The following is a 23,104-nucleotide window of genomic DNA, read 5'->3' as shown; positions in this document are numbered from 1 at the left end:
AGCCCTGAGGTGCCGTGGCACTCCAAAGGCTTTTTCAAACAATATCAAACTCTGCGCTGGCAGGTACCCATTTTTACCCCTTGGTAAAATTATTTAACCCTGTAAAAAGTATTATTCTTTATAATTTTTTTTTATATGTAGGCCCTATTGATTTTTTTTTTTTTTTTTTTTTATTTTTTTTTTTTTTTTGTGGGGGGGGGGTTATATGGAAAGATGGGCGTGGCTAGTCAATAGTGTCAGCAACAAGCAATCAAAGAAACCAGCAACTGCATTGTGGCGCTAAACACAACAATTACTTTAGTTTTATCTAAGGTCAATCTCTGATTTTAATGTAAGGAAAAATAATTAGAGGACACATTCTGATTCTTGGGTGTGGTCCAGTGGTTATTAATAGAATCATCACGTCCAATGTCCTGTGCGACTTTATTACGGTGAAAGTTGTTATGACTGGCGTCGTTGCACATCCATTTACTAGTGGCTTATGACATGTACAGCTGTTGGTGTACTAAAATGACAGCTGTGGTCTAGGTGCACATTATGACATGGAAAACAAAATGCAGAGTACTATTTTTAAGGAAGCACTTTTTTGCCACCCTTGGCAGTGTACATTATTGATACGTGTTGTCGATAACCCCTTGTAGGATGTACATGTACTAAAACCAACGCTGATTGGCTCCCTTATAGGCAGTGGACACTATTGGTAATTACTCGAAATAAGCATAAAACCTTACTTGGTAACGAGTAATGGGGAGCTGTTGATGGTATAAAACATTGTGAGAAATGGCTCCCTCTGAAGTAACGTAGTTTTTGAGAAAGGGGTAATTTTCCACGAATTTGATTTTGAGACATCATAATTAGAATTTGAGGTCTCGAAATCAAGCATGTATGAAAGCACACAACTTCGTATGACAAGGGTGTTTTTTCTTTTATTATTATCTCGCAACTTCAACGACCAATTGAGCTCAAATTTTCACATGTTATTTTATGCATATGTTGAGATACACCAAGTGAGAAGACTGGTCTTTGACAGTTACCAATAGTGTCCAGTGTCTTTAAGTGACTGCTTTTCACGAAAGCTTGTTTAAAACATTTGAGTGCTTGTATGGCACTTGTAGAACGCACCATAATATATTCCCAAAACTTGTTTTATGTAACCATTAACCCCAACCAAATAATTGCCATGGAAAATTGATCTGGGTCAATATGTGAACTGGGTCAATATGTATTATGCAATCCTTCTTGTGAAGTAAACGCTCATTCATTTGTCATTTACATTTATTGATGTTTTTATCTCTGACATTCTGATATTTTTTTTACAGAAACGTTGAAAGAATTCTGCAACTCTGATGATAAATGGTACTCGAGTCTTGATGGCACAAAATGGCTTCAAAATGTCAGGTAAACATATATTTCACGATAACAATTTGAGACAAAAAAACTCTTTTAACACTGTCTTGGTTTTTTTTTGGCAAAATAGCTTATGTATCTCTGTACTTTTTTTTTTTTGAGTTAGGGCCGAGTCACACTGCAGCGATTACATCAATGATAACGATCACGACGCAAAGGGAAAGCATTCTATCGGATGAATGAGCGTGTGCGTATTCTGTGTGGAGCGTTTCAACCAATAGAATGCGTGCTCTTTGGGTCGTGATCGTTATTGTTTTGGTTATCGCTGCAGTGTGACTCGTCCTTAAGGCTGTTTTACCATGGACATGATGGGAAGTTCCTAACTCTCTAGGGATTAAGAGTTGATTCAATTCCACCTGCCAGCTCAACCAAGTCCCAAGCTAAACAATGCCATGTGTCAACAATGACCCATTGTGTGTAACAATGTTAGCTAGCTTCTAGGAACAATGACTGACAACTTACATTGTTCTTCTCTGTCTCTGACTCGTTCTATTGTTTTGATTTATTCGACAGCATGTGCATGGCTGCGGCAGTGACAGCGGCTCAGTTTATCTACCAGGACAAACAGACAGTCGTCCTAAGAGGTTGGTGTCTAGGGATTGTTGAATTTCCAGAATAATGTTATTACTATTAGGCATTGAACTTTGCTTTTGAAGTGGCGTGGCAATTGTTGCTCTGATAAGGGATATACCTTCAGGAGGAAAATGTAAATTTGTATTTGAACTTTGCAGAGGGCTCCACAGCAATTGTTTTGGGTGCCATGGAGTAATTTGTGGTCTTTCATGTCTTTCAAGTTAATGTCAATGCATTTAAAGGTCCCAAACTGCCTGGGTTAACCTGGGGATCCATCCACAGGCTAAGCGACTCATTTGAAAAAGCCTATTGAAACATCCCTGCCAGACAGTGAATCAGTGTGTTTTCTCCACTCCAAAACCTGGTCCAGATGTAAAGCCCTGTTAATTGTATAGTTTTGCAGCATAATTGCATGGCGTGTTCCTCAAAATGAGAGAACGGAAAATAAATGGACTCTTCCCGAAACCACGGATGTGTCATACCATTATTGCTGACACACACACAAAAGCCATTTGTAAGATCTCCACATGTCATGTCACAATTCAATCTCATTAACTTCGTAGCGTCCCAAATGAATCAGTAATAGACACGCTGTCTCTGTGTAGTAATGTACATATGAATCCCTCCGTATTTTATCAAATCCCAGCGAGCCCATTAAAAGATGGGGCTTTTTTATCCCCTCCCGTTTCACCCCCGTGAGGGGGGAGGGGGTAGGGTTAAACTTTCACACCCGTCTGGACAAGTGAACCTGACTCAGCATTTTTTCATCCCGTTTGTCATCACTTGAGGTGATTAGAGGTGGTTGCCCCAGGGTGGCGTCTCTGGGCCCAATTTCATGGGTCTGCATACCGTAAGCACAGATTTGGCGCTCACGAAAGCAGGGAATTCTGTGTTTACGGCAAGTGTATTTCTGGGGTTAGCGGTGAATTTCAGCTTCTGCATGCGTACTCCCTGCTACTAGGCATTCTGTGCTTACAAGGCTAGCGCAGAAATTCAGCGCTAGCAAGTAAGCAGGGAATCGTGCAGAATTCGCCGGGAGTTAGAGCCATGAAATTGGGCTATGGTCTCTGACAATCCTGGTTTGGATCAAAACACTTGGATGTTTTGGATCATACTCTGATCATCTTGCATGGTTTTAAAGCAAAAAATTTGACCTGGAAAGAGCGTACAAAAATTCACTACGATAATTGGTGACAATTTTTGATAAAAACTTTGGATGTTTTGATCACTTTTGATCATCTCTTGCATGGTTTGGGCAAAAAGTATGACCTGGGAAAAGAAGAAAAATGTCACTGCGATAACTAGGAGACCTTTGTGTTGACTTTGATCTATGTGTGAATCTTTTTTTGCTATAAGACCTTAAAAGAATTTTAAATCAAAGTTGGTCGGGAGCTTTTATAATTAAGATGTTTTTTGTTTTTCTTGTAATATTGATAATAATAATTGTGGCTTCTCATGTACATAGCGCTCATATAAATCCTTCAGTGGCGCTCAAAGTGCTTCAACATTCAGTATTTTCCTGCAAGGTTTTGCGGAGCTATGTTTTTGAAGTATGAGACCATATAATAACACCAGTTCCTTTGCCTAGCAACATATAAAGAAAATTCCAGAGTAAAATACTAGATACAGAGCCTGTGGCTGCACTTTAATGACTAATGTCCCTTAGTTCAAAAATTATTCAGAAAGTCAGTGGGTGTAGTATGGCTCCCTGACTTCTAGTTAGCATCAGATAAGCACTGCAAGAAATATCCCCAAATTAATTGAAGTTGTATAACATAATGTGCGTATGGGTCGTACATACATGTACATATTCAGTCTTCATCACCCAATAGGAGTTAAAGCACGTCAATAAAACAAACCAACGATCACTTGCCCAAACTCAAAAGGTCAAATTTTGGCGATTTAAAGTTTATGCCAAACCACAAATTAAAAATATATGTTTCCAGGTAATATTGAAAGACGATTTTGTTGGCAGAGTTGGTTCTTAGTTGTGCCAAGCAGAAAAATGTTAAAGCCATTGGACCCTTTCGGTACAGAAAAAAATAAAAAGTACACAGATTTACAAATAACTTACAGGGTTTACAGAACGTAGTGTTGAAAGACTTCTCTTGAAATATTATTCCATGAAATGCTTTACTTTTTGAGAAAACAGTAAAACAATATCAATTCTCGATATCGAGAATTACGGATTTATTTTAAACACATGTCATGACACGACGAAACGTGCGGATACAACTTTACAAGGGTGGGTTTTCCCCGTTATTTTCTCCTGACTCCGACGCCCGATTGAGCCTAATTTTCACAGGTTTTTTATTTTATATAAAAGTTGTGATACACGAAGTGTGGTCCTTGGATAATACTGTTACCGAAAGGGTCCAATTGCTTTAAGCAGTGTTTTCTGGGTGTTTAATTTGCATCGGGATAAAGGATAGAAGATTGTTTTCACCCTTACACCGATGTACACTGATGTTTGTTAGCACTGTATACTCGGTACTCTCTGTGAAAAAAATCACATGCATAAAATACAATGTTTTTCTGCTAATAAGCAGCTCAAGTAAAAGAATTTACATAATTGGTAAGAAAACAAAATCGCGAAGATCACAGATTTACACAAAACTTACACAGTCCGGATATTATGATAGACATGATAGAAGAAAACATCCCTTGAAATGTTTCAGTCTGAAGTTTCATTTTTAGTGAGAAATAAATAATCTAATTATGCGTTCGGAGTTTATTGCCCAGTGAGCGTTTTATTCATTTTTGTTTTGGAACCACGCAATGCAAAGCTTGTAATCGGTTTTTCACTACTCTCTCGTGACCAAGATGGCCGATCGATCTCAAACTTCTACAGGTTTATGGATTACATGAAGTGCTTACACTGCCAGCAGCTTTTTTGCCAGCAAAACCAATTTTGTGATGTTCCTTTAAATTGCGCCCAGGTCTTTGAAATTGAGCCCAAACTTTCAGGGGATATTGTTTAGGCGAGACAAGCGGTTGTGTTGAGTTTATATAGGGATCAGCGGGAGACTATCGAGGTAGCGACTGTCGTGACTCAGTGGTGTGACTCGTCATTTCCTGCGCTGCTGAGGAGATTAGCGTAACATCTACGGCGTTTCTGAAACACTGGCCTCTGCTGATAGGGAAACAATCTTTATCAACTGATGTCGGATTTGATTACCGTTTAAGGATGGCCGTCAGGGTTTAAGGGCATGCTAAATGAAAGAAATGTAATGCTGACTTAATGGGGGAGTTCTCTGTGTTGTTGGGGTGTGGAAGGGGTTACATTTGGGCAATGTCATGGTTTGATCGTGTTACATTGTGTATACATGTAGATATCCAAAATCAGTTTTCAAATTCGTTAGTGATTGTAATAAATGTCAGCATATCAAAGAGCAGAAAATCGTTCAAAAAAATAGGTGCTGATACTTGTTATAGTAGCTTGAGAAGCATGAGTGAGTGACAGGAGTAACGCCAGTGACTGTGAAATACCTGTTGGTTTAAGTTGGGGTTTGAATTTGGCATTTGAATAGGATAATGTGTTTGGTGTTTTGTTGATTTTTATTTGTGGGAAAATTGTGGTAATATGCATTCTTGCATCAAGGAGTCTGTTTAGACATTTCCCATCCCCTCGTTAAGAAAAGATTGAACTGTGCTTGTGTACATTTCCTCTCTTTCATTTTATTTATTAAATATTTTATCTTTTTTGGGGGAAAGGTTGCCAAAATTCTCATTTTCATGATTATCCTAAACCCTCCCCCCAAAAAAACCAAAAATAATAATAATAATAATAAAAAAGATAATAATAATAGTAAAAAGACATTTGTAAAGCGCCTAATGCAAAATATAAAAATTCAATTTGTTATCCCAATATGCCTAATTGATTTATCTCCATTGTTTTTCCCCAGAACCCAACGGTAAAGACACATCCTGCATCGTAGCGTCTCTGGTTCAGATCTTCCTAGATCCACACTGCCGTACCCAGTTGGGATTCCAGAGTCTGATTCAAAGAGAGTGGGTCATCGCTGGTCATCCATTTCTAGAACGATGTGGACACATCACGCCCAATGACGGTGAAGAGGTGAGATATAAAACTTTTAGGATTATCCATCGGAGATCAAGGCTGGGAATAAATCTGAATCATAAATTACTAGATCTTGTAATCTCTTAGCCCTTCATGTGGAGTTGTTGCAACAGTAGTGCAGTAGTACTGTAAAGTGCCCTCACATTTTGGGGGAATTGGGGTTTCTTTTTTGGAAGGTTTAACGGCTGTGGATATTATTGGTAATTACTCGAAATAATTATTAGCATAAAACCTTACCTGGTAGCTAGTAATGGGGAGCTGTTGATAGTATTAAACATTTTGAGAAACTGCTCTCTCTGAAATGACGTACATGTAGTTTTCGTGAATGAAGTAGTTTCAACAAATTTGATTTGGAGACCTCAGTTGGATTTTGAGGTCTCGAAATCAAGCATCTGAAAGCACAAAACTTCATGTGACAAGGGTATGTTTTCTTTCATTATTATCTCGCAACTTCAACGATCAATTGAGCTAAATCTTTTCAAAGGTTTATTTTATGCATATGACATGTATGTTGAGATACACCAAGTGAGAAGACTGGTCCAGGGGTGGATTTCACAAAGAGTTAGGACTAGTCTTATCTCGAGTTAGGACCAGTTCCTCTACCTAACGTAGGACTATCCATGCAATTTGTGTATCTCCCAGGACTAGTCCTAAGTTAGGACTAGTCCTAAGTTAGGACTAGTCCTAGAGCAGGATTTAAACCTGTGACTGTGCTCTTCCAGCCAAGCTGTTGGTGGTCTATTGTACTCCCTCAAAGTGATTATTATTTTTTTTTTCTGGTCATATTTTTATTTAAAGCCTAGCGCTATTGATATAAATGTAAAGAGTTAGTACCGAAGCTTCATGCTTATTTTTGTTCTCTTTTCAGGCCCCTTCATTCTTGCTCTTCTTAGACTGCGTCAATCAGATGATGCTCCAGTTCCCCTCTGCCTTTGAATTCACCGACACCTACCTCATGACGATATGGGACAGTATGTTTGCCGGCATCTTTGGTACCTTTCTCTTCAACACGGAACGCCAGCGTGTCCGGACCTGCCTGCGCGACACCGATAAACCAATCAGGCTAGCCACCGTGTGGGCGTGGACTCTGCAGTACAGCCGCGAGGACCAGGCGCTGTTCAACAACCCCATGTACATCGCCAAGCAGATTCTCGCCTCCCGAATCCCGGGAGTCAAGTTCTCCTCCAAACCAGAGGTGGATCACTCCAAAGGATGCAATGCCGCCCTCTACCGTAACAAAGTGAAGACTAGGCAAAGCGTGATGGACGCCAAGTATGGTCACAAAACTCGAGAGCCTTCTGCTAGGATGATTCCAGTACATATGAGAGACAAAAACCTGAATGTAAACGGAGCGAATTCAACGGGTAACGGACGCTCATCCGAAGTGGACCCCAATGTGATTATCCCCCAGACGGGGCCTCCCTTCATCAAATTCTGGACACAGTGTTACCTAAGATGGATCCCCAGTGTGCATATCTTAGACGGAGGGCATCCCTTAGTCTATAAGCAACAGTGCCAACTCGTGGATGAGATACAACAGCTTAAAGAGAGACTTGAGCAGCTGAAGTGTCGCAAGACGAATGAGGTGGTGCGTAGACCCAAACGGGAAAGCCGACTGTACTTCACCTACGAGAACACGCGGAACCAAGGCCTCCTCACGTCTGCGTTTCCGTTCTCCATCAGCGATTTGAGTTTAATTGGTGGGGATAGGAGGTCGTTTCTGGGCACCCCCTTGGCGAGATTTCTGCGAGGGCAGAGCTTGATGCAAAGTGAAATGGCACCGATTACTGTCAGTGATGTAGAAGCGAGTGATGAGGTAGAATTATAAGAGATCCAAACTTTGGGAAAAGGTTATTTTATTATCGAGGAACAATCCTCAGCTCCAAAACTGAATCGAATTAAGTTCAAATGAGTACATGTACCTCTCAGACATAGCAACTGTTTGAAACGTTTCAAAAAGAACTAGTCCAACACGAGCAGCGTCTCTTTAAACTCTTAACATTCCATTTTGAGCTGTTCCTTTTTGGAGTATAGCGTGGTTCACAAAATGACGGCACACTGTTCTGAACAGATCAGCAACTGGCCCAACTGGGAATGCTTGGTGTGCCTAGACGTGTTTCTAGAGTACTTCATATTTAGTGCTCCCATTTGGGAATACAAAAAGTTCCCCCGAGTGAGAACAGTCAAGTGCGCCCAATTTGGCGCTTGTGGCATTCCAAGTTAATACATGTAGCTGCTCCCTTGTACAAGGGTAATATTGAAGTTGATTTTATGAATATTACTTTTTTGTTTGTCTTCAAAAAAAGAGTTCATCATGTGAAGCTTAATTTCGACAGATACAATTTTACATCTGTGTGTAGTTATAGATTATGAATTAGGGGTTTTGTTAGAAATGGCTGTAGCAACTCTACAATTATGTACATGTACGTGTAGGAGTGAGCTATAGTTTGGTCCCGCTTGATATATCAAGGTGGAAATTGGGGCCATCTTTACAGGCAATCATGTCTTTACGCACAACAACGCGTTATGCATGAAGACCGCGTGCGGCACGCAGGACTCTTTAAATTCAGATTGTTTGGCGAACCACTTGGCAAAATAGACAAGTTTTAATGCTTGAGGACAGCTCTAAGCCAAAACCCAAGATAACCATAAAGTTGTCTTCTATCGGGAAATATTTTCATGAGTTTTTGTACAAAAACACTTTGAGTCAAACTTCCCTTTAAATTTGTTTACGTTGTTTTTGTGGTGCGTAAATATATGAGGAAATAGTCAAACATTTTTTGGGAACGTTGTTTCTTCACTTCAGGATATGTTTATTCCTCTTTGGAATGAAACATAGAACCCATATTTCCTTGTTTTCAAAACCGCAGTTTACAGTTTACAGATAAACTTTCTAAACTTTCCCTTTACTAAAAGGGATAACAAGCTGGAGCGGTTAGTTTCGCTGTTGTTTTTGTTTTGTTTGGTTTTATTGCTGACACGGCTTGCGCAGAAATTCGGCGCTTGCCCTGCGAAGAATGGTATTGTCGCAAGCGCATAGTTCGGCTGTAAACAGTGCCCTAAACTTGTACTCATACTTGTACTTAAAATACCTAACATGCCCACCAAAGCAGCAAAAAACATCACAATATTTGACCCTTTTCCATTGAACCACAAAAGTCATGGAAAGGTCATTTCCTGAATTGATATTTCCCTGATTTGAACTGGCTACCAGGCTAAAAACAAAACAACAAATCTGTTTTGCATCATTATTTTCCTGACATTTTCCTGGGGAAAAATGTCATTGGTAATCGTTGGAAATGATCTCTGATGCGTGAGCCATGGCTTTTTGCAACCCATGTAAATGCTTGTCCATAGTCGGTCCAAGGTGACTTAAGTTGACTTGTGAAATTGACATATTTCATGAGAAAGGTCTTTTGTTCAAAGTGCCTTTACAAATACCCCAAGGGTGAGAAGTATTTTGTACTGTAATCAGTGAATTCCATCGAGAGTATGAACATATTTTCATAATTATAGTGTGTTTAGAATAAAAATGTAAAAAAATATTTTCAAAGTGTAGATAACTTTGTGAGGGAGTTCAAATTTTACATTTGGAACTCCGAATCTATGAAGCGATACATTTGGAACTCCGAATCTATGAAGCGATATCTTTGGAACTCCGAATCTATGAAGCTATTTCTTTGAAATGAACATTTATATCTGAGAAATTTATTTATTATTGATGGTGATCTCATTCTCAATTGGGTTATTTTTTTAAATAAATTTGCAGAAGGAACTTATACACTGTCTTTTGGCAAGATTCATGTTGGTGTTTTTTTTTTGTAAGTAAATGTAAATTATGTATTTTTAATTATTTCTTGCATAGAGGCTTATTATAATTGCATAATTTAAGTTTCATTTGTTGTTGCATATTTTGGTTGTGAAATACTTCATTGTAGGTGCGTGCAAGCCTTCTGAGCTGGCCTCGTTACTGGGCATGCTCAGTGGTCTGTAAACTAAGACCCTTGGGACTAGTTTCATGACATTGCTTAACGCAGAATTCTGTGCATGCGACATTTTTTAAAGCGCGTGATTCTACAGGCCATTAGCACAGAATTCTGATGAAAGTGAGCCCAGGGCTCAATTTTGCTCAAAGCTGCTTAAGCAAAAAAATGAGCACCGCACACGATATTTCTGCTGACCAGAATTACATGTACATGTAGTTTGCAAGCAGACATACACATGTGCCTTGCCATGTCTAAAGTTTGCAAGTGTAACCCTGCTGTTTGTTTTTGCTTAGCGGCAAACTGCTAAGCTCTATCGTCTGCTTAAACAGCTGTATGAAATTGGACTCTGGAGTAGAATACTGAAACTTACGAGGTTCAAATCCCACTTAGGTGCCTTTGGGGAAAGATCTATCAACGATGTGCAAATTTGAATTTAGTTTGTACCATGGAGCAATAAGCTAGTTTATTGCTCCATAATTGTACGTGTACATACATTAAGTGTATCAACTCTGTTTATTTGTTTTTAAATTATTTTAAATCAGTTATGTAGTCAGATAAAGTGCTAGTAAACCACATCTTGTAAATATTTGACTCTATCAATCAAGTTTAAACGGTTGAATCGCGATTAAGTTTTAGAGTTTTAGACTAATTAATAGAAAAAGTATGATTTCCTTTTTTGTTTTTTGGGGAAAAGAACATGTTTTACAAAAAGCCATTTTGCTGCAAAAGGCTGGCAAAGATTGAAATCAGTTGAGAGATGTGCAATGCTGATTTTTTTTTTAATTATATTTTATGATGTATCGCCCAACTTACAAGGTAGGGCGGCCACTTCAAAGTGAGGGCACATTAACCAACTCCGGGGGCCGAACAGGGTTGCCCTCCCCCCCTTCACAGTCCGTAAGGATGTTGGCAAGAGTATTATCAACCATGTCAACTAGGAGCCTGCAGCCGATTTCACGAAACAATACGCAACTGCGTAAGTCCACTTGCGCAACGTTTATGGCGTAAGTTGCGCCATAAACGTTGCGCAAGTGGACTTAAGCAGTTGCGTAAAGCTTTGTGAAATCGGCTGCAGGTTGGTAAAACAGAATGCACAACTGTATCTTCTCAACTTCATTCAGCCGGTCCCTAATTTACCATGAAGGTCAACAAAATTTGAGATTGAAGTGTTTTTATTACTATTTAAAAAGAGTGCTTTTGCTACCTGGTTGTTTTTAATGGAGACAAAAGTCTGATTACAAGTTTAAGTTCAGCGTTATTTTTAGCAGCGTTTTATTTGCCAAAATGGAAAGTTTCTGAATTACTCGGTTATAATGTAAGAGTATTGTCTTCATGTTCATAGAGTGTTACATTTTGGCAGCCATTCTATCGCTATGTTTGATTTAACTGTTTCAGTAACGAAGTGGTAGCGTTTGGCAGCCGGTTTAGTTGATGACAGACAATCTATGGCCAGTCTGAATGATACAACTTTTGAAGCAAACACTGTATGTAGATAGAATCCAACTTAGATTTCCCGAAATTTAAATGGGTTTGCCATGAATTGTTAAAGTTAACACAATTTTTATTTGCTTTTATGGTCAGCACTCTGTAAACAGTGAATGATAACTATGATACCTTTTTAAAACCACGCCTTGGGCCTCCGGTTTAGGCTCTGTTAGTATTTATATAACAAAACGTGCTTTCAGTATCGTACTCGAGCAGGCAGACAAAGCCAGAGCCGAACCCCAAATCCTGGTTTCAAAAAGGGCCTATATATTGAAGCCCCAGGTCTGGTACCTAGAGACCTACTGTGGATTATGATTATTCATGTTGCCAATGAACCATCTATATGAAAAGACTTATTATCTTTGTTGGTGTACATATTATATAATTTGGTACAATGTATTCAAAACTAAAGAACATGGAATTATGAAAAAGATGATATCTAGAATCCGAGGAAAATTTGTATTAAATGAAAGAATTATTGAGGTTTGCTATAATTTAAAGTGTAATTGTTATCAGTCTGAAAAATGTATACTATTGTTTATTAAAGCCCTTTTTAAACCACAGTTTTGACAAATATTTGTAAACATGCTGAACTCAACCTTCCTTATTTGACTAAAAAAGTCCACAAAGCTACAACACATCAACACATACACTGTAATCTTGTGCACCTTTTAGAGCAAAAAGTACACAATACTATAAGTCTTGTGCACATTTCAAGCGAAAAGTACACAATGCCTTGTGCACATTTTCGAGCAAAAAGCACTACGGCTATTATAGCCTTGTGCACATTTTAGCGCAAAAAGTTCACATTTTCAGGCAAAAAGTTCACATTTTCAAGCAAAAAGTTCACAAGGCTATAGCCTTATGCACATTTTAGCGCAAATAGTTCACAAGGCCTTATGCACATTTTTGAGCAAAAAATTCACACGACTATAGCCTTATGCACATTTTAGCGTAAAAAGTTCACAAGTCTTATGCACATTTTCGAGCAATAAGTACACAAGGCTATAGCCTTGTGCACATTTTCGAGCAAAAAGTACACAAGGTTGACGACTTGTGCACATTTTAGCTCAAAAAGTTCACAAGGCTATAGCCTTGTACACATTTTCGAGCAAAAAGTTCACAAGGCTTATAGTCTTATGCACATTTTAGCGCAAAAAATACACAAGGCCTTGTGCACATTTTCGAACAAAAGTTCACAAGGCTATAGCCTTGTGCACATTTTAGCGCAAAAAGTTCACATTTTCGAGCAAAAAGTACACAAGGCTATAGCCTTGTGCACATTTTAGCGCAAAAAGTTCACAAGGCTATAGCCTTGTGCACATTTTCGAGCAAGAAGTACACAAGGCTATAGCCTTGTGAACATTTTCGAACAAAAGTTCACAAGGCTATAGCCTTGTGCACATTTTAGCGCAAAAAGTTCACAAGGCTATAGCCTTGTGCACATTTTCGAACAAAAGTACACAAGGCCTTGTGCACATTTTCGAGCAAAAAGTACACAAGGCTATAGCCTTGTGCACATTTTAGCGCAAAAAGTTCACAAGGCTATAGCCTTGTGCACATTTTCGAGCAAGAAGTACACAAGGCTATAGCCTTGTGAACATTTTCGAACAAAAGTTCACAAGGCTATAGCCTTGTGCACATTTTAGCGCAAAAAGTTCACAAGGCTATAGCCTTGTACACATTTTCGAACAAAAGTACACAAGGCCTTGTGCACATTTTCGCGCAAAAAGTACACAAGGCTACGGTCTTGTGCACATTTTAGCGCAAAAAGTACACAAGCCTTGTGCACATTTTCGAGCAAAAAGTACACAAGCCTTGTGCACATTTTCGAGCAAAAAGTACACAAGGCCTTGTGCACATTTTCGAGCAAAAAGTTCACAAGGTTATAGCCTTGTGCACATTTTTGCGCAAAAAGTTCACAAGGCTATAGCCTTGTGCACATTTATGAACAAAAGTTCACAAGGCTATAGCCTTGTGCACATTTTAGCGCAAAAAGTTCACAAGCTTTGTGCACATTTTTGAGCAAAAAGTTCACAAGGCTTTAGCCTTATGCACATTTACGAGCAAAAAATTCACAAGGCTATAACCTTGTGCACATTTTCAAGCAAAAAGTTCACAAGGCGGCTTTAGCCTTATGCACATTTTCGAGCAAAAAGTACACAAGGCTATAGCCTTGTGCACATTTTCGAACAAAAGTACACAAGGCTATAGCCTTGTGCACATTTTAGCGCAAAAAGTTCACAAGGCCTTGTGCACATTTTCGAACAAAAGTACACAAGGCGGCTTTAGCCTTATGCACATTTTCGAACAAAAGAACACAAGGCGGCTTTAGCCTTATGCACATTTTCGAGCAAAAAGTACACAAGGCTATAGCCTTATGCACATTTCGAGCAAAAAGTACACAAGCCTTGTGCACATTTTCGAGCAAAAAGTACACAAGCCTTGTGCACATTTTCGAGCAAAAAGTACACAAGCCTTGTGCACATTTTCGAGCAAAAAGTACACAAGGCCTTATGCACATTTCGAGCAAAGAGTTCACAAGGCTTATATGAACATTTTCGAAAAGTTGTGCACATTTTCGAACAAAAGTACACAAGGCGGCTTTAGCCTTATGCACATTTTCGAACAAAAGTACACAAGGCGGCTTTAGCCTTATGCACATTTTCGAACAAAAGTACACAAGGCGGCTTTAGCCTTATGCACATTTCGAGCAAAAAGTACACAAGCCTTGTGCACATTTTCGAGCAAAAAGTACACAAGCCTTGTGCACATTTTCGAGCAAAAAGTACACAAGGCCTTGTGCACATTTTCGAGCAAAAAGTTCACAAGGCTATAGCCTTATGCACATTTCGAGCAAAAAGTACACAAGCCTTGTACACATTTTCGAGCAAAAAGTACACAAGCCTTGTGCACATTTTCGAGCAAAAAGTACACAAGGCCTTGTGCACATTTTCGAGCAAAAAGTACACAAGGCTATAGCCTTATGCACATTTCGAGCAAAAAGTACACAAGCCTTGTGCACATTTTCGAGCAAAAAGTACACAAGCCTTGTGCACATTTTCGAGCAAAAAGTACACAAGGCCTTGTGCACATTTTCGAGCAAAAAGTTCACAAGGCTATAGCCTTGTGCACATTTTTGCGCAAAAAGTTCACAAGGCTATAGCCTTGTGCACATTTATGAACAAAAGTTCACAAGGCTATAGCCTTGTGCACATTTTAGCGCAAAAAGTTCACAAGCTTTGTGCACATTTTCGAGCAAAAAGTTCACAAGGCTTTAGCCTTGTGCACATTTTCGAGCAAAAAGTTCACAAGGCTATAACCTTGTGCACATTTTCAAGCAAAAAGTTCACAAGGCGGCTTTAGCCTTATGCACATTTTCGAGCAAAAAGTACACAAGGCTATAGCCTTATGCACATTTTCGAGCAAAAAGTTCACAAGGCTATAGCCTTGTGCACATTTTTTGGGCAAAAAGAACACAAGGCTTGTGCACATTTTCGAGCAAAAAGTACACAAGGCTATAGCCTTGTGCACATTTTAGCGCAAAAAGTTCACAAGGCTTTGTGCACATTTTAGCGCAAAAAGTTCACAAGGCTTTGTGCACATTTTCGAGCAAAAAGTACACAAGGCTATATACATGTAGCCTTCCTTGTGCACATTTTCGAGCAAAAAGTTCACAAGGCTATATATAGCCTTATGCACATTTTAGCGCAAAAAGTTCACAAGGCTATAGCCTTAATACATCATATAATAGCGTAAAATACAGCCATATTAAAAATAACTTTACAACAAAAACTGCGGGTGACTGTTGAACTGTTTATTCTTTACCAATATACCTCGTACATTGTCATCCATATTGTTAACCTACTTTTGCAATTAGGGGTTGAGTGCATGTATGGATGGAACAAATCATACACACCATAATTCAATCCCACCATTTAGATCTGCAACTAGTATGGCCACACTGCACAAGTTCAGGGCTTGAAATAAGCACTGGACCGCAGGACAGTGATTTCAGCATCGGGCCAGTAAAGTTAGAGTCCGGCGGTCTTGTGTTTGTGAATAATAACACCTCGCTGCATCTTTAATTTAAATCGATAAATACAAAATATCTTTTAATTCTGTGGAGTATTGAAGAGTAATATGTTTGTTGAGAACAGAAGGTCTGTCTTATTTTTCTTTTTGTTACGGGTAACGCTTCCCATAGGAAAAAAAAAATGAGACAAGTCTTCAGTTACTCCTTGTTCCAAAAACAGCTTTAAAAAGATTAAGCGGTAAAAACACTTGAGTATTCTTGAGATGTGTATCCGGAAGCCAGTTGGATCCTAGGCGTAAACAATGTGGAAGTGCGCCAGGGTAGTCGTGGGGTAAAAAGATTCTTGAGGCCTAGAGATACAGTTTCAAGTGGGCTATAGATCAAGTTGTATGAGACCATCCCCCTTTACACGAGGCAAGTTGACACGAGGTATAGTCTACCAGTACTGCTAACAAATCTTCCATGCATTAAAGGTACGCTACTTGATTGGTAACGAGCAATACAAATCAAAGCAGGATTGGCATACTAACTGGTTTTAAAGCCTGTGGCCCACATTGTCAAGAGGGACCAGCAGGATTTGTCCTAAACCTTTTCAGTGACGAGCGAGCAGGACCGAATTTCCTATTAAATATGGATACTTTTGAACCCTTCACTAGTCACCCAGACCAGTTGCAGAGAATTTCAACTGGTCCTCAGACCACTGTTAAGGTGGGATTGCTGACCAGTCTCCAAACTTCATGCGACCAAGATATACACAAAATGTGGATGTTCAAGCTTTTAATTGCTCATAGCCGCAACCAGAAAACACTGAAAGGAACCATTATAATGATTTCACTGTCATTCATCAAGTTTTCGACTACCAAGATCCAAACTAATTGCTTTACAAATATCTCAAAAAATCTAAAGCATTTCAAGCACAAATATTTCAAGGGGATTTTTCCACCATGACCACCAAATACATTATGTATGTATTCATATTTTCAATCTTACCAACGCTGTACATGTGACTCCCTAATTCAATGAAAGTTTCGCAACAAAATAAGTTTGAAGCTTTGAAATTTCTTGAATTTTGTCCCGATTGGCAACGTGGTGGTACACCGGACATAAAGGGTGGTCATTTTCCAAATTAATGACGTACCATACCTTCATTTAAAAAAATCAACACCAAGCAGAGTTAAATACAACCAGATCCCTTATATTTCTTGAGAAAAACAAAGAAAAAATCTAAGAGAGTTAATAACTTTACATATCTATATTTGCCTTAAGCTGCATGATCGGCCAGTGGGTCACATGAAGTCATCCATATCATTTCCATAGGTGTTGTATTCATCGTCCATACCGGGTCCTTTGCCAGCCTTGCCGCTGCCGGCTAAGACAGCCTTTTTGCTCTTCTTCTTGGCTTTGACATTCTGTAAAGACAAAAAGGAGTGATTCCTCGTAAAACTCAATAAATAATAATGATAATAACATTTAATTCATACCTGAAACCATCTTAGCTACCTGGGGAGTAAACAGCCCGTGCAACAAATATGCACTACTCGGCTAAATCAATCACAAGAACCTTCTCTGCCCTCACAGGTACCCAATTACCCCTGGGTGGAGAGAAGCAATTATAGGTGTCTGTCTTTGCTCAGGGACACGAGTATCACGACCGGAATTCTGAACCCACACTCTGTAAAACAGAAACACCAAAGCATGAGTTCATGGCCGAGTGGTTAAGAGCATCGAATTCAAGTTCTGGTGCTGATTCACCGGAGTGTGGGTTCGAATCCCGGTCGTGACACTTGTGTCCTTGAGCAAGATACTTTACTATAATTGCTTCTCTTCACCCAGGGGTATAAATGGGTACCTGCGACGGTAGAGGTTGATATTGTGTATGAAAAAGTCACGAGCTCCTTACAGGCAGCTCAGGGCTGTGTACTCCCACGGTAGCTGAGAAACATTACAGGGATGTTATTGGCCCCATGACCAGGGCACTAATGTAAAGAGCATTGATACGGTTACTGTGAAATGCACTATATAAGAATTTGTTATTATTATTATTATTAGTTCGGTGCTCTTATCTGCTCGGCCACGACATCCCACATTGGTATTGTAAATGTATTGTAAATGTATTGTAAATGTATACATGTATATGGTCAAACACATAATATGTGGGCCCTGGTGGTTAGTAAAAAAACATACAATCAAGAACTCTTATCTCACCTTTTGAGCCTTCGCCTTCTCATTTGCTATTGCTGTTAGACTTGTACCTAGTCTTTTCACTTGATCTGCTTCCACTGTCAAGAAAAAGAGTTGGTAACAAAAGAAGAAAGTTATAAGTATTCTTATAACTTGTATGAGTTGAAAAACTGTGCACTGGACAATGTAAAAGAAAATGATTCTAGCAATCTTGCACTTCATTTAGTAAAGATATACTATTAAAGTATAGTCAAACCTTCAATACTATTATAGTATATGATAACAGTTTTGAGTGATAAGAAAAAAACAATAAATGCAACTCAAAGACACTGGACACCTTTGGTAGTTGTCAAAGACCAGTCTTCTCACTTGGTGTATCTCAACATATGCATAAATTAACAAACCTGTGAAAATTTGAGCTCAGTTGGTCATCAAAGTTGCGAGATAATAATAAAGAAAAAACACTCTTGTGACAAGAAGTTGTGTGTGTTTAGATGGTTGATTTCGAGACCTCAAGTTCAAAATCTGAGGTCTCAAAATCGAATTCATGAAAATTACTTTTTTCTCAAAAACTATGTCCCTTCAGAGGGTGTCGTTTCTCACAATGTTTTATACTATCACCTCGCCCCATGAACCAAGAAAGGTTTTATGCTAATAATTATGTTTAGTAATTACCAATAGTGTCCACTGCCTTCAAACACAGGATCATCATGTGCAGACAACAAGTGCTTGGGTCCGGTAAACTAGACCGCTCAAACACGACATTCCACACCTTTAAACTAACTATTTTAAAGTCAACTATTAAACATAGCCTTGAGAGTGTACCACTTACAACTTAAACTGCAGGCCTGAAACAATGCGTCCAGCATGTCAACGTAGTGCGGTGATTTCTCCAGGGGTTGTAATTTCTCTTGAAGGAGTTTTCCTAATTCTTGGAATTCTTCTTCCGTTGTGGGATTTATTGAATCTAGCCTTGAGCTGTTGTCATCAGCGCTAACACCTGGATTCCAAGGGAGGGGGGGGGGGGGGTGAAAGTATTTATTCTGTGCAATTTTTGTCAGCCACGCTGTGGAATTAGCAATATCAATATCTGTAATTTTTTTAATAATTTGTCTGCTCGACAAAGCAAATTTCCATTTTTTTTAAGGACAATAAACATAAAATTAAATTGTGTGCAGTTTTCCAGAAGATGAAAAGACAACAATAACAACAGCAACAACGACGACAATGAAAACAACAACATAACAGCAAAACAACAACAGCAAAAAAAAAACTGCAGGTTGTCTTTATCATCATGAAATTTTGCCCTTTAGAAAAAAAAGTAGCAAAAACTTTATTGAGTTCAAGGGCTGACCTACACATGGTAGGCTCTAATATGCGTTTCATTTGTTTCCGACAGGCAAAACAAATCAAAATCATATTCAAGTAGGATGAATATCACGCCTGCTCTGTATTAGTATGTACTTTCCAGGCCGATGTGTCCACTGGTCTTACAAATACCTAAGATTGATCTTAGCTGGGTGTCAAGTTTTATTGCTAAGCAAGTTGGCTGTCACCATACAAATCACTTTCCTTTGGCAATACTAACAACTCATCTTAGAGGAACACGTTGCCTTGGATCGGTCGAGTTGATCTTTGAAAAGGGTTTGTAACCGTTTGTTATAAAATGCATATGATTAGAAAGATATTTTAAAAGTAGGATACAATGATCCACACAAGTATCACTCGCAATTGCGTGGTCCGCCATTTATGGGAGTCTAATCAAGGGCATTCTATAACAAACGGTTACAAACACTTTTCAAAGACCAACTCGACCAATCCAAGACAACGTGTTCCTTTAAGATGAATCTTAGTGCTTTGTGAAATCGAGTTCTGACACTCACATGCATGATGCACCTACCGAATGTTTCTCTTGCAAGCTGTAAATCTGATTCTTCTTGTAGTTTCTGCTGTCTTAATTTCTCAGCTATCTGTTCCTCTGGACTTAATTTGTCTTGCTCCGCCTAATAGAGGAGACAAAGAAAACACCTTTAAAGATCCTACTAGCTGAGAAAAGATTAAAAACCTGCAGATCTCATGAGACTTTACGCAACTGCGTAAGTCCACTTGTGCACACTTAAGGAGCAACTTGCGCAATAAACGTTGTCAGGTGGACTTACGCGGTTGCGTAGTGTTTCGTGAAATCTGGTTATGTCAACCCATCCCGGCGAACTAGGATGATTAGTAAAGCAGTGATGTAACAGAAACCTTGTGAGTTCCAAGGCAAAATAAACATAGGATCACTTCAGATGATATGTCGTATCCATCGACGTTCAAGAAGAGCGCATTAGAAATCCATGGTAAAATGTCTCAAAGGATTTGAGTAAGGAAGAAGGTTAAAAACCACAAATGTGTACATTGCTCTCACCAATGTTGTAGCGAGAACAATTTTAGTGGTGGGCTCTAAACCCTATTAAGTCCACCAAGGGCAGTTCCAACAAAATGACTCGTGTTTTAGATGTGGGGCAATTATTGCCGAAGTGAAATCCAGGGAAGCCTGTGTACTGGAGGACAGCACAGAGTACAGGGCGGAAATTTGTTACTTCTGGGCAGGGCCTCCCGGCGTCACCACCCACCGTGGCTACAACACCCACCCTTACCTGCAATCTCCTCTTTTCTAGTTCTTTTTTCCTCTTCTCTTCTTTTGCTTTCAGCGTCGCTTCAAGAGACTTCTTTTTCTTTACTTGAGTAGCCTTGGCTGTACACAAATTTAAAAAGTTTATGAATGGTTGGGTCTCTCTCTAAGCAGCGGCCATTAAATGATAACAAAAAATATTAATAATAAAAAAAAACGGTATTGTGCAGTTAGTTTTTACTTAGTGTTTGAATGTTTGTCAAAGACCAGTCTCCTCACTTGGTGTATCTAAATATGCATGTATGCATAAAATAACAAAAGTTGCGAGATAACAATGAAAGAAAAAACACACATGGCACACAAAGTCGTGTGCTTTCAGATGCTTGATTTTGAGACCTCAAAATCAAATTACTGTACGAGGTCTTGAAATCAGTTTCAAATATTTTAGTGAGAAATGACTTCTTTCTCAAAAACTACATTACTTCAGAGGGAGCTGTTTCTCATTAAGCTTTATGCTGTACCATCAGCAGCTCTCCATTACTCGTTACCCAAGTAAGGTTTTGTTCTAATATTTATTTTGAACAACTACCAATAGTGTCCAGTGCCTTTAAAGCCATTGGACCCTTTCGGTTCAGAAAAAAATAAAAAAGTTCACAGATTTACAAATAACTTACAGGGTTTACAGAAGGCAATGGTGAAACACTTCTCTTGAAATATTATTCCATGAAATGCTAAGTTTACTTTTTGAGAAAACAGCAAAACAATATAAATTCTCGTTAACGAGAATTACGGATTTATTTGAAACACATGTCATGACACGGCGAAACGCGCGGAAACAAGGGTGGGTTTTTCCGTTGTTTTCTCCCGACTCCGATGACCGGTTGAGCCTAAATTTTCACAGGTTTGTTATTTGATATAGAAGTTGTGGTACACAAAGTGTGTGACTTGGACAACACTGTTTACCGAAAGGGTCCAATGGCTTTAAGTACTTTCTTTCTTCTGAAATGTTCACCATTACTGCTACTTCTTTCTCAAACACTACGTTACTTCAGAGGGAGCTGTTTCACATAAAGATTTATACTGTACCATCAACAGCTCCCCATTACTCTTTACCAGTTGTAAGGTTTTATGCTAACAATTATTTTGAGCAATTCCCAATTGTGTCCAGTGCATTTAAGGAGTTGTTTTGAAAAAGCGCAAATGAACTCAAGTCGGCCACACTCATACAATAGCCTACATGTACATGTACCTGTTGTTTCTGTCCCTGTGGGTGCTTCTTTCTTTTCACTGTCAGAATCTTCCCATGTATCCTTTTTGGAAAAAAAATATAAAGCATGGTGAATATGGAGAGCTGTTTTTTTAATGTTTTTATTTATTTATAAAAAAATTATACACACCCAACAGCACCATTAATTAGCGCCATACATGTAACATGATGGATAGGAAACAAGAAGAAATGTTCAGTTTCAGATGTGGGAGGAAAATCCCAAATGGGGAAAAACCTAGACCAAGTGACTGGGGCGCTAGATTCCTTCAGATTCCTTCATCTAGCACCCCAGACCATACACATGTGTAGCTCTCTGGACCTCATGAAGTTGACATTTTCTACGACTGTCACACGAAAAATGCCCCAAAATGAAGAAAATACAAAACAAATTACCTTAAACATTCCTTACTTACTGGCCTCTCCATATGTTTAAGATGCAATTTGCTCTTTTCTAATAAAAGGTTTGTGGTGTGTACTGTAAACTAGTTGTTGTTGAACGGAATAGTCCGTCAGTTTTTCCTTCAACCATTTCAACTCAAGCCCATCCATTTCCATGAGCCGGTGCCAAGAAAAACTAAGACACTTTTCAGTTTTTAACACCACTTTGAACATAATTTTGACTAGACCCACATTTTCTGTCACAGTCATGCATGACAGAAAGTGTCAAAATTTAGAAAAAGGAATACAGTACTGAGTACATACAGCGCCCCAGGAGTTACTGGGTCTAAACTTTGACTGATCTTTTGTTTTAGCTCAGCGTAGCATATGTTCAGAAGACCACCACCAATGATGAACTAGGTGCATTGTTTATACATGTAAATGATGTATCCCCCCCACCTTCTCTTCCTTCATGTCCTTGTCTCAAAAACTTCCAAAGTCAACATGTCAAAAAAAGACCGCGTACCAAATCTTACTTACCTTGACATCCGGTTCCTCATCCTCGCCGTCCCATCTGTCCGTCGCGACTGGCTTAACAAAGCCTTGGTCAGGGTCAAAATCTTCAGATTCTGCAAAGAAGACAACAACAATTCAATACATGTATAGCTATTTTACCAATTCACACCATGTTACCTGGGAAAGGAAGCATACGAAAGAAGCAATTTGGATATTTTTGTCCGAAACGCACATGTTATGACTTACCCCAGTCCGCCATTTTGGTTATTGAGCAATACACGGAAGCGATGCATTGTGGGAAGTATTGCGCTTTTGCATATTGTCAGGGATCGCTCACTGGATAAAAGAGACAACAACGCCTCCTACACCACCATACCATGAACTATGATGACTAACTATTGATCATTGGAATTTTAGAAAAAATAATTTAATAATTAACTTCTTAAATGATGGTGCGCACACTAATCCATACAGCACCCTTTAAACCACGCCCCCATATGCAGCCTTCCCAAATGAGATTTTACAATAATTTTTTATATCTCATCATTCTTGGCAAAATATATTTATTTATTTTTTTCAA

The 23,104-nt window shown here is 38.9% G+C and overlaps 2 protein-coding genes across 4 annotated transcripts in view; one reads left to right on the top strand and one right to left on the bottom strand.

Moving 5' to 3' along the window:
- LOC139941856 (myotubularin-related protein 10-B-like) overlaps nt 1–12,546 on the top strand; it is a 54,204-nt gene extending 41,658 nt beyond the window's left edge. For 2 of the 3 annotated variants that reach the window (XM_071938486.1, XM_071938488.1), the window contains 4 exons: nt 1,320–1,398; nt 1,921–1,991; nt 5,886–6,058; nt 6,930–12,546. In XM_071938486.1, coding sequence (XP_071794587.1) covers nt 1,320–1,398; nt 1,921–1,991; nt 5,886–6,058; nt 6,930–7,889 — 1,283 coding nt within the window. In that variant the 3' untranslated portion in view covers nt 7,890–12,546. The remainder of the gene's footprint in view (nt 1–1,319; nt 1,399–1,920; nt 1,992–5,885; nt 6,059–6,929) is intronic. The other variant, XM_071938487.1, reaches the window with a different exon arrangement.
- Nucleotides 12,547–15,334: 2,788 nt separating this feature from the next.
- LOC139942249 (eukaryotic translation initiation factor 3 subunit J-A-like) lies at nt 15,335–22,795 on the bottom strand. Its single transcript, XM_071939040.1, has 8 exons — nt 22,771–22,795; nt 22,549–22,637; nt 21,613–21,673; nt 20,389–20,486; nt 19,650–19,752; nt 18,582–18,749; nt 17,774–17,847; nt 15,335–16,977 (listed from the first exon to the last, which is right to left on the bottom strand). The coding sequence occupies exons 1-8, from the start codon at nt 22,781–22,783 to the stop codon at nt 16,855–16,857; spliced, it is 729 nt and encodes a 242-aa protein (XP_071795141.1). The 5' UTR covers nt 22,784–22,795; the 3' UTR covers nt 15,335–16,854.
- Between the last annotated feature and the right edge of the window lie 309 nt (nt 22,796–23,104).

This window comes from Asterias amurensis, chromosome 9 (assembly GCF_032118995.1).
Source record: "Asterias amurensis chromosome 9, ASM3211899v1".
NCBI classification, from domain to species: domain Eukaryota; kingdom Metazoa; phylum Echinodermata; class Asteroidea; order Forcipulatida; family Asteriidae; genus Asterias; species Asterias amurensis.
The sequence above is the reverse complement of the archived record's forward strand: the minus strand, read 5'-3'. Positions and strand labels throughout refer to the sequence as shown.